At 45.7% G+C, this 12,385-nt stretch overlaps 1 protein-coding gene across 1 annotated transcript; it reads right to left on the bottom strand.

Annotated features, from left to right (window-relative positions):
* Positions 1 to 7,898: 7,898 nt before the first annotated feature.
* Positions 7,899 to 9,803, bottom strand: LOC100489697 (E3 ubiquitin/ISG15 ligase TRIM25). Its single transcript, XM_002940186.5, has one exon. The coding sequence runs from the start codon at positions 9,753 to 9,755 to the stop codon at positions 8,115 to 8,117; it is 1,641 nt and encodes a 546-aa protein (XP_002940232.3). The 5' UTR covers positions 9,756 to 9,803; the 3' UTR covers positions 7,899 to 8,114.
* Positions 9,804 to 12,385: the final 2,582 nt, after the last annotated feature.

Below are 12,385 nucleotides of genomic sequence, written 5' to 3'. Positions count from 1 at the left end.
CGCCCAGGCACGAAGAAGAGCGCACTGTTAGGTAGCCTGGGTGCCTCTCTCCCTGGGGCACAAAAGAAGGCACTATTAGTGGGGCTAGTGGGTTGGTGGGAATCGATGGCCGGCTGGTCATAAAAGAGAAGTGGACAAGAAGGGCCGCGTGACGTCACTTCCGCCCAGGCACGAAGAAGAGCGCACTGTTAGGTAGCCTGGGTGCCTCTCTCCCTGGGGCACAAAAGAAGGCACTCTTAGTGGGGCTGGTGGGTTGGTGGGAATCGATGGCCGGCTGGTCATAAAAGAGAAGTGGACAAGAAGGGCCGCGTGACGTCACTTCCGCCCACTTCCGCCCAGGCACGAAGAAGAGCGCACTGTTAGGTAGCCTGGGTGCCTGGCGGTGCTGGTGAAGCTGGAGGGGGCTGCAATCGCCGGAGGGGCTTGTGCAGGTCAGGCTTTAAAAAAAAAAAAAAAACGGCGTGTATTCCTCCTGACTCGAGTATAAGCCGAGGGTTAATTTTTTAGCACATTTTTGGTGCTGAAAAACTCGGCTTATACTCGAGTATATACGGTACATTGAACAAGCGACTATTATGTTCTTCCACAGTAGAGCCAAAAACGATAATATCATCTAGATACACTATACATTGCCTTGGCGTAAAATCACCCAGCACTTTTTCCGTAAGGCGCTGAAATGTTCCCGGTGCCCCACTTATGCCCTGGGGAATGTGGGTGAACTGATAGAACCCCAAAGGGCAGATAAAAGCAGTCTTTTCTTGATCCTCCACACTCATAGGGATTTGATAGTACCCAGACCGCAGGTCCATTACCAAAAAACAAGCACTACCATGCAGGGCATCAAAAGCCTCATCGATACGGGGCAAGGTGTACTGGTCAGGGATGGTGTGTCTGTTCAGGGTTCTGTAATCCACACATAGCCTAACACTGCCATTTTTCTTTCGGACAATGACTATGGGGGAGGCATAGGGACTCCACGATAATGTTTTGTTCCTTCATTTTCTTTAAGTAGTCCCGCACTTCATCAAGGTCTCTTGGGGGTATGCGCCGAGACCGCTCCCTAAATGGAGTGTGATCTTTCAACCGAATATTGTGCTCAGCATGTTTGGCACACCCCACATCCATGTCGTCAACTGAAAATACATCACTGTATTTAGCCAATTTCTTTTCCAACATTTGCTGGTGTTCTGGGGAGTCATCAGAGTCCTTCAGGTTAAACTTTAACTGAGTATCAGGTTTCCCCAACTGAGCAGGGAAAGAGTCTAGACACTCCACAGGATAACAGTGGGCTACAGTGTGCCATGCAGGAATTACCACTGAATGGGAGGTGATATTCCTCACCGTTACCATATCAGTCCGGGGGCATTTATAACGGTAGTCCTTTCGTTCTGGAATTACCTCCCAGCCTTGTCGGATAGCTTCCTTGGGATCAGTCTCTAGCAGCAAGAAGCTACCACTGGTCGCTGGCACAATTTCCACATAAACTTGAAGACTTTGCTCTCCCCCTGGTGGAATCTCCACCGGGCGCCAAGGATTCCCTACACAGCCTCCAGGCGATTCGGGGCAAATGTCTGACATATTTCCTGCAACTCCGGAGTTATTGGCAATGCAGTCAAAGGAGTCCCTTCTCTTGGCTGGAGAAATTTAATGAAGGCTTCTTCCACTGCTTTCACATTGGAGCCAACAGTCACAGGAGCTGAATTCTTGCCAGCGGTGAGAGGGCTCACATAAGCAATAACTTTAAGTGGGGGCTCACTGTCTCCCACCAGGCCAGGGATATGCAACTGCACTTCCAAACATCCATCCATGTAGACAGGATTTTCTCCCACTCCATAAACAGGCACAAGACCCACAGGCTGTAAAGGGACATGGCTGAGGTACTGCTGATAGAAGGGTCGGTATATAATAGTCAATTGAGAGCCAGTGTCAAATAAAGCAGTGGCTGGAACACCATTTACTAGGAGGCTAAAGATGCACCTACGCCCTATACCAGGTAAACTCCCGGGCCAGGAATTCTTTACAAGTCTCCTCCTTTTCTTTGGGAGCTGTCCCACATTACTATGAATATCTGGCTGATTAGCTGGCAGAGGGCACTGATGAACCCGATGCCCGGTCTGTTCACAACAGTAACACTCTGATCGTGCTGAGGGGCCAACATAATTATGTGCTTTATACTTGGGAGACTTGGGGGAGAAACCCTCTTTCTTTCCCAGCTGTCCCTTAGATTCCCCTTTTAGTAACTTCCTGGGAGAGGAGGTAGAAGCTTCCTCGCCTTTGGCCGAATGGGCAAGGTATCTGAGTTCAGCCTCCTGTTCCTTCACCTTACTCATTAGCTCACTTAAGGCCGGGGGTGACCCATGGCGATACATTATACGCAGTTCAGTGGCCACCGGATGTCCTCCTAACATCCCATACATGAGCTGATTTCTCCTTTTTTCATTTACCTCAGCAATAGTAATTATATTCTTAGATACCAACTTCCACAAGGCATCTTCCAATCTTTTAATAAAGGCTGAAATATCCTCCTCCTCTCTCTGCTTCAGACTTTGGAACATATGAAGCCAGGTGTGAGGATTGTCACAGGTACCATATACATCCTCTAGCGCCCTCAAAACCCTCTAACTGAAGCATCAGGGTGGGCCTTGCAAAACATCTTTACCACTCGGCTAGCAGGGGGGGCAGATTTTCAGTTAGCCTAATCTTTTTCTCCCTCTCTGAGCAGGGGCATTCTTCTATCATTTGGATAGCAGCTTCTTGCCATTCCTCAAACTCCTGCTCTCCCTCGGGGGCAGGGGCCATCCCTGAGAAAACCTTCAGCTTTGGGTATTTAGTCTTTGCTACTACAACGGTCTGAGGGCTATAGTTTGTGAGAGGGCCAGACTCTCTTATTTTCATATGCTCCACACCCTCTGATACTGCCATGGGTGTCGGTGCTTCCACTTTCACACCACCCTTCTCACCCGTCTCAGACCTGCATCGCTTGGAGTATACAACTGGGCAGCCATCAGGAAAGGCACCCTCCAGGAAAATAGTATAGGGCCCTGTGTTATCATACACATCCCTCGGAGCCCTATATAATAATGTTAAACACCCCTTTTTACGTGATTGTCTTGTCAGCAAGCCGATAAGATCTGGACAACTTGTCGTAACTTTCCACATTTTTATCGACAAGGTCCAAGGGTTTGTCCCTGTGTACTCGGTCCACAGCAAATGCTTGCCGTGGATTTATTTCTTCATACACTGCCCATTCATACACTTCACGGTGCTCTATCATGGTCATGTCATCCATTTCACTTCCTATCTCAGGGCTTTTCTGTTCTGCCTCCATTGTACCTTAATTATTAGTAGACGTGGCGTGCGGAAACTAAGAACCACAGAAGTTTCCTGCCAGCATCTTTCTCACAACACCTGGTACAGGCCCCAAGTTGGCCGCGCCAAATGTAAGCTTATAGTAAATTAGCCCTTTAATTTACCACAAGCTACACCATATTTTACCCAGGATGAGACTGTATCCTTCAGGGGTGAGCCCTCGCTTTGTATGGAGGCCAGGCATATATGTGTTGTATTTCTCAATAAATGGGCGCCAGTGGTTCTTAACCTTGAAACCATGAACTGTTTATTTACACAGCCACTTAGGAGTAATTGCAGAATAGGCAGGCAGTAGCATTTCACAGCATAGGCAGTACTTACAAGGAATAGTCACAATGACCCTTTAGCTCAGCGGTTCTCAACCTGTGGGTCGGGACCCCTTTGGGGGTCGAAGACCCTTTCACAGGGGTCACCTAAGACCATAGGAAAACATATTTCCAATGGTCTTACAAATAATTTTATGGTTGGGGGGTCACCACGACATGAGGAACTGTATTAAAGGGTTGCGGCATTAGGAAGGTTGAGAACCACTGCTTTAGCTGCAGGGCACAATGGGTTAACTCCCAATGCTGCTCACTAAATAGCCCTGCCTGTCAATCACACCTAGTGTGATCTATAACAGGAGCTTGCTATTCTTTCTAAACCTACCTAGATTTCTCTGCCTGCTTCCTCAGAGAGCTTCACAAAATGGCCTTCAGCCTCATGGCTGCTCAGCCTTTTATAACCACACTGACACCTAATGGCCGAACTGTGGAACTGCACAAGGGTTCATGCTATGACCCAGGAACAGGAGACTTACTTCCCATTACATTCAGGACCCTTATAGCTGTCCAATACTAGGGAACCCAGAGTTAGAAAAGGCACATTTTACCAGTTCCCTACACACTCCTGGTCAGTATATTGGCTCTATGGGCCCCTTGACCCGGGTTCTCTTGTATTGTGGTTTTTCCACTGTTTATGAGCCTTAAGTCTCCAGCAAAACAGGAGCAGAACTTCTCCCCACAGACAGGATCTTACAGAGCAGGGAACTGGCAGAACTGCATGGTGAGGGGGTATCTGCCCCAGGGTCCAGTCATTTCAGGGTCACTCATGTTTGTCTTAATAGTAATTCATTAACTCCCCATGCAACATTTTGGGTTCAGTAATTGGATTTTACAAACATTCTACTGTTTAAAGAGTAGTTTCCATTTCCAGATCAGCATCTAGCTGCTTATATATTCTATTTCTCTAAAAGACATACAAAAATGCAAACACAAAATTAATTTAAAATTAATAATTTTAGAAATAGGTCACATATTATATTAGAGAATAAGAATATATGGATTTCTATTATCCTTATCATTTACAGTAGGGGGTACATTATCCCTTATAATACATGAGTGATACTCAGAGTTCCCTGTATAACTCAGCCTGCAGCCTTGTGCCTTTATATGGGGGGCACAGAACCCCTCAGTGACTGCTAATATCCTTATCATTTACAGTAGGGGGTACATTATCCCTTATAATACATGAGTGATACTCAGAGTTCCCTGTATAACTCAGCCTGCAGCCTTGTGCCTTTATATGGGGGGCACAGAACCCCTCAGTGACTGCTAATATCCTTATCATTTACAGTAGGGGGTACATTATCCCTTATAATACATGAGTGATACTCAGAGTTCCCTGTATAACTCAGCCTGCAGCCTTGTGCCTTTATATGGGGGGCACAGAACCCCTCAGTGACTGCTAATATCCTTATCATTTACAGTAGGGGGTACATTATCCCTTATAATGCATAAGTGATACTTGATGCTCCTCAGTGGCTTCTATTATCCATTTGAGTTACTTTCTCCTGGATGATAAATGGGAAAATAAGAGAATATTCTCAGAGAGAGAGGAAGAGCTCTATGAAAATCTCCATCACTGTATCCCTGGGAAGTGAGGATCAGGGGAGGAGCTCAGAAGACTCTGCTACGCGGCTGTTTGTGGGATTAGTCGCCATTAGAGTTATTACCGTACAGTTACCCTCTCACCCCTTAGGGGCAGATTTATCAAAATGTAAGTTTAGCGCTTAAAACATAAAAACTCACCCACATTCTATTCATTCCTGTGGGATTTTTAGAAGTGTATTTATCATTGGGTGAAAGTTACACTTCACCATTTGATAAATATGCTTCTAAAAATCTCATAGTAATAAATAGAACTTGAGTGAGTTTTGATATATGTAACCCTTTCTTGGCACACTCACTTATTTTGGGCTGTATACTTTATTAACTGGAAATAATTGTTCCCTTTGCAATAGTGAAAGGTAGTGCCTCCACCTAGTGGACACTGAGGAGCACACCTCAAGGGGGTTTCCACTAGGAAAAATAATTACACACACTTTGCAGCAAGTATAACTCTATATATCTGTAGAAAAGTATGAACACAACTTTATGGATAACTGATTATCCTGCCCTGAGGAACCCATGAAGTCTATCCACTGCTTGCACAGTCTCTTTAGGTGCCCAGTCCCAACTTGGATCCAGATAGACCTCAACCCTTTTATTCAGTTCAGTCCCTTCCCTTCCCCAAGAGCTCTTAAGTCCCCCCAGGTAGCGCTACCTGCCCCAGAGTACCTTCCCCTGTGGAAAGGTGGCTGCTCCCGCGTAGCAGGCAAGCGAGCAATACCTGCCCTCACCAGGGGACACATGCGGAGATTCCACAGATGCCTCGGTAATCATCAGCAGCCCAACAGGCTTCTCTCTTTGCAATCTGAACATACACAAATTTGCACTGGCTACTCACTCTGGATCTCTCTTCTAACTGGGCCATTCAGCCAATCGGGTTCCTCCCCAGTCTGTAGCCGGGCGGGATGATGTCACAGAGAGAAAGACAGGGGAAAGAGTTCTCTGATCCCCTACATCAGTGCTGTCCAACTTCTGCAGTTCCGGAATTTCTCTAGCATACATGGTGGAGGGCCGCTAATGGAAGCCAGTTTTGACCACTCCCCCTTTTTAACCACACCCACTTCAAACCACACCCATTTTATCACAATGGTGGTAGTGCAGCGAAAACTCAAATGCTTCATCCTCACTGCAGGGATATCAACCATCATTGATATGTGAAAGAATCATATTATGTCATATTAAGACATATGCCTTAAATCCATATGCCTCATCTTCCCCTGTGGATAGCACAGCACCCCACATCACATAATTACACACCTTAGGGACCATTTCATGGCTATTTCCAACAGCTAACAAACTCCCAAAACAAACCCCTGCCAGGTTCACCTCCCACAGGCAGCATAGGGTAGACAGAGTATGACACACACAGGCAGCACTCTGCCTGCCCTATGCTGCCTGTGTGTGCCATACTCTGCCTACCCTTAGCTGCCTATGTGTGCCATACTCTGCCTGTCCTACCCTACCTGTGTGTGCCATACTCTGCCTGCCCTTAGCTGACTGTCTGTGCCATGCACTGTCTGCCCTACCCTGCCTGTGTGTGCCATACCCTTCCATCCCTATGCTGCCTGTGTGTGCCATACTCTGCCTGCCCTACCCTGCCTGTGTGTGCCATACCCTCCCTGCCCTATGCTGCCTGTGTGTGCCATATTCTGACTACCCTATGCTGCCTGTGTGTGCCATACCCTCCCAGCCCTATGCTGCCTGTGTGTGCCATACTCTGCCTGCCCTACCCTGCCTGTGTGTGCCATACCCTCCCTGCCCTATGCTGCCTGTGTGTGCCATATTCTGACTACCCTATGCTGCCTGTGTGTGCCATACTCTGCCTGCCCTATGCTGCCTGTGTGTGCCATATTCTGACTACGCTATGCTGCCTGTGTGTGCCATACTCTGCCTGCCCTATGCTGCCTGTGTGTGCCATACTCTGCCTGCCCTATGCTGCCTGTGTGAGCCATACCCTCCCTGCCCTATGCTGCCTCTGTGGCATACTCTGACTACCCTATGCTGCCTGTGTGTGCCATACAGTACATATATAGCACACCCATGGGTGAGACTAATATATATGGGTAACTCCAGCACGCTCAGTGACACCCCAATGACTGACCACAATAATGATAAACAATAAGATCCCTTTTCTTTATTAAGCATAACAAAACAATCAGCAGGGATATTAAAGCAAGATATATATATATATATATAACAATATATCAAAGAACAATAACACAATTTAAATTGCTATTATAGAGTATGCAGAAAATATATGTGCTAAATGTTGTAACTTAATTCCCCTGTCACAGTCCCAGATGATTTGTGCACGTTGGGGCCCTTATTGAGTTTAGCTTATTGGCCAATAGCACTGTTCCTTTCATTTGCCGGTTAGCAGTATAACCCTATAAACTTAGTGAAGAAACACTTTCACACTTTACACTAGTTCAGCAACAGATGGATTAGCTCCTATTGGTTTATCTAGTATAAATAAATTTAAAGCAACTGGACTTGTTAAGTATCATTGAAGACGTTTCACTACTCATCCGAGCAGCTTCTTCAGTTCAAAATGAGGTGAGAACTATGCAGGGGGCCAGTTAATCTCAATACTGATACCATTTAAAGCTTACACAAAGGAAAGCCATCAAAGCAGCCAGACGGGTGGGGGCCACACAGAGGGGGGTGTGTTTAGTATTTATTGAGACGTCTGCAATAATCACTCACACAAGGGTGTTTCATCCAATAAATTTCAATCTGGTGGGGCAGAAATGACATTTAGCTGGTTGGAATTGAAGTTCTTTAAATACAATGACCAATGTCCTTCCTTTCCTGGCATCACAGGACTAAGGGCAGCTCTGGGAATGGGGTTCCTGCTGGGCAGTGGGCAGGGCCATAACTAATGATTCTCACACAGGCACCTCCCCCTACCCAGAATGCAGCATGAAGGGGCTCAGTGAAGGAGGCAGTGAAGGTGTGTAAGTGCCTGATTGGCTCACTCAGCTCATAAAAGGACAGGCGTCCGGCCTCATAGTCCAATGAGATCCTGATTCTCCTGCAGGAAGGGACGTGGGGTAACTGTGTGTCTTTCCAGTCATATCTCACTGTATAGTTATTATTCCATCTGTACAAACACCAGGACTTGTTATTATTCCCAATGAGAGACTGACCCCCTCCCCTCTCTATACTGGGATAGGCCACCCCTACCCCCCAGCGCCCTGATTTACTGCCATCCACTTCCCAGTAATGTCGCCCTGAGGGGAATCTCCTGCTGCTTAAAGCCTGAGAATACTGAAATCTCTCTGGGGTTTGTGGGCGACACTGGGCTGTATGTGAGTAGGAAGCAGATATCCCATACCCTGATACAGATACACGATTCCCAGCCATGTTTATATCCAGTGCCAGCTCTGTAGCCTCCTGCCCATAGATATGCCATCCCTCTACCCCAGTCACAATCCCAGCTAAGCCTGTGAGTAATGTCTCTGAGATCCGACACGCATCCAGATCCCCTACAGCCGGGACCTTTATGTGATTTCTGCGCTTTCTGTCTCCCCTCTCAGCCCCACAAAAGGCAGCTCCATGGGATTCCCATTGTTCCTGTAGGAAAGTGAGTGGATCTGCCATGTTGCACAGCTCCTCAATGTGCCGGATCTTTCTGGACAGCTCGTCCTTCTTTATTTCCAGCTGTTGGATCAGATCCTTGAGTTGGAGGGAAAGCTCTTCTCTCTGCCTGGAAATGTCACTCAGGAGTCGCTTCTCTAGGGCTTCCAGCTCTTCCCTGATGCTCCTAAACAGGGCAGTGACTCTCTTTCTCTCACCGGCTGCTTTTATTTCAGATTCTCTCCTGCGCTCCTGCAGCCTCTGGGCTCCTCTCTCAGTCTCCTCTCTCTCTGAGCTCAGTTTCTCCAGAACTTTCCTCAGTTTCTCTTTCTTCTTCTCAGAGGCCTCACTCAGCAGCTCCACCCTGTGGCCCCGGTGCCCCCCGGCCAGGCAGCAGGACACACAGATACAGGCAGAGTCCACACAGCAGTGATACTCCAGAACCTTGTGATGTACAGAACATTTTCTCCCCATAAAGGAAGCGGTGGGCTCAGTGAGTACATGTTCTGCTGACTGGCTGTGCCCCCTCAGGTGCTTATTACAAAATGAAGCCTCACACAGGAGACAGGATTTAGCAGCAGGTACAGGAGAGAGGAGACAGTAAGTGCAGAAGATCCCAGTCTCCCCCGGCTCTGTCTCAGTCGGACGGAACCTCTCTGCTATGTTCCCCAGAGCTCTGTTCCTGGGCAGGGCAGGGCACTCCTGATACTCAGCTCTGCATTCAGGGCAGGAATAAGCCCCAGACCCCTCCTGGGTACCCAGCACCAACCCAATGCAGCCCCGGCAGAAGTTATGGCCACAGGGCAGGGATACCGGATCAGTATAAATGCTCAGGCAGATGGAGCAGCTCAGCTCGTCTCTCAGATCAGCAGCCGCCATTGCTGAAATCAGGAACAAGAAATGAAACTGAACTTTCCTCTCTCTCTATAACCAGTTGGACTTGTTTTATCTCCCCCTCTCACACAGAGTGGGTCAAGTTAATTGCTTGTACTTTGACTTCCTGTTAACCCCTCAATTCCTATGTACTCTATAAATGTCAGTAGTGGCAGCTCTGCCCATTGAGACAACCTATCAGCATTACCACATATTATGGGGGAACAATCCTAAAGCATCAGGATGGGGGTACAGGGGGGCATTTATATTCCTTGATCTCTTTATATCAGTTGTAGGACCCCTGTTTATTACAAACTAATGCAAAGAGCTGTGCCACTGGCACTATATAAATAACTGATAATTAGTGATGAGCGAATCTGTCCCGGTTCGCTTTTCCGTAAAATTCACAAAACAGATGGAAAAATTTGTGAAATGTGTTTGTTACCCGCATCTTTTTTTGTCGCCTGCATCCTTTTTTTTGTTGCCCACATTTTTTCTTGTCTGCATCTTTATTTCATTGCATACATCTTTTTTGTTGCGACTGCGCCCAATTTGACACAACTACAACTTTTTTGATGCATGATGAATTTTCGTGGAAGTTTTGCGAAACAATTCTATAAAAATGGGGTAATTCGCTGTGAATCCATGCCTGGCAAAAAAATATTCTTATCGCTACTGATAATGATCTTTTTGCTCCTGTAACCAATAGGTCCCTGTATCTGAGAGAGAAATACTGTATGTTACTGGGCTGTGATGTTGCTGAGTTATCAGACTCAAGACTGAGCAGAACTTTATTTTATTTCAGAGCTACTCCAACGTGTGCTCCACTTTCTATGTATGTACAGATCAATCTCCTTTTCTTTCCTGTTACATCACTAGCTAGTCCTGTGCTGCTACTACAGGTACTGACATGGCCCAATATACTACATTCCCCTTATCCATTAATATACATTGTTATACACATTGTTTAACCATATGTAAGTACTACTGCTCAATTAGTTATGCAACCAACATGACATAATAACTTTGAACCTTATGTTACTTCACATTTCAGCTTTTTATGATCATGAGCTTATACTGTAACTTTACTGCATCAATATACCATGCATGAGTACACTTTATTACTCTCTGTATCTTATGGGAAGTTTGATCAGTCTCCCGCATTTGGTTTTGTAGGATTGAGAACTTTCTTGGGGTACAAGAACATCTGAATGATCAATGACTTTGGTGCTTTCATAGTGTCTGATGATTGTTCACCTTGAACTGTCTCAGTTCTGTCATTGCTTTGGTCACTGTTAGTCACAACTAGATCATCAGAAGGTGGCAGTAACTTCTCCTCTGTTTTTCACAGGTATTTTCTGTTTCTCCTGTATTCTCTTCCATCTGGTGTATGAACAACAAAATATCTGGGTTGATCATGCTTTTGCACAACTATTGCAGCTTGCCATGTGTGACCTCTTTGCATCTTTACAGTATCTCCTGCTTATAAATCTGGTAGAACTCTGGATTGTCTGTTATAGAACAATTAATTTTTAACAAAAATGTTAACAATCTGTACTGTTTTTTGGACCTGTCCATTTGATTGAGAATGACCTGGGCTGGAAGTTTTGTGCTTAAATTCCCAACTTTCTGCAAATGTTTTAAATTCTGCACTAACATAACCAAGGACCATTGTCAGATATAACAATATGAGGGGTACCATGTTTTGCAAATGTAAATTTTGATTGCTGTTCATGTGTTCATTGCCTTTTGAACACTAAGAAACTGTTTTTTCCATATCAGCAGACATTCCTGGCCAGTAGAGCGTATCTCTAGCTCTTTCTTTGCTTGTTACTATTCCCAAGTGTGATTCGTGGACTTTGCTGAGCATATCTTGTCTGAATACAGAAGGAACTATTATCTTTGCTGGTTGAAACATAACTGATTTCCTCTCTGAAAGTCCAGTACACTTCAGCATGGATCCTGATTGACAGTCACTAATTCAACATGGTCTGTTGACTAAGGTTATATCAGTCAACTAAAATCTACTCCAGGATCTGGAAGAAGTTTTCTGCCTGGTGTGTGGGTTGCTCAATAGACCATTTTTAAGTTTCTATTCTATAGATTTTGCAGTTTCTTTTGAATGGGTTTCATTTAGGTCTAAGAACATGTGGCAGCCCTGGAAGAAATGAAAAGGGATACTGTTGGGGGAGAATCTAAAGTGATTAAGCAAGTAGCCTTAAACTAATTATGTTGGATGTGTGCCCTGCCTGGGATTTGAATGTTCTCACAGTTTTATCTGAAGATCCATTTGAATCACTCTCCACAATTCATATCAAACTGCTAACATTCAAGAGCAATGCTGGTAGCCCTGTTAGGAAATTTTTATGTTTTGTTAATGTTTGTTGCTATGCAGAGCTGCTGACATTAGAGGGCGCCCTTTACACCAGTGATCCCCAACCAGTGTCTCAGGGGCAACATGTTGCTCCCCAACCCCTTGGATGTTGCTCTCAGTGCCCCCAAACCAGGTAGTTATTTTTGAATTCCTAACTTGGTGGCAAGTTTTGGTTGAATAAAAACAAGATTTCCTACCAAATAAAGCCCCCTGTAAGCTGATAGGGTGCATAGAGACCCCTAATAGCCAATCACAGCCCTTA

This window comes from Xenopus tropicalis, chromosome 1, assembly GCF_000004195.4.
Source record: "Xenopus tropicalis strain Nigerian chromosome 1, UCB_Xtro_10.0, whole genome shotgun sequence".
Lineage (NCBI taxonomy): Eukaryota > Metazoa > Chordata > Amphibia > Anura > Pipidae > Xenopus > Xenopus tropicalis.
The sequence above is the reverse complement of the archived record's forward strand: the minus strand, read 5'-3'. Positions and strand labels throughout refer to the sequence as shown.

Excerpts from the sequence above, each read along its gene's own strand:
- LOC100489697 (XM_002940186.5), bottom strand. The coding sequence starts at position 9,755 with ATGGCGGCTGCTGATCTGAGAGACGAGCTGAGCTGCTCCATCTGCCTG.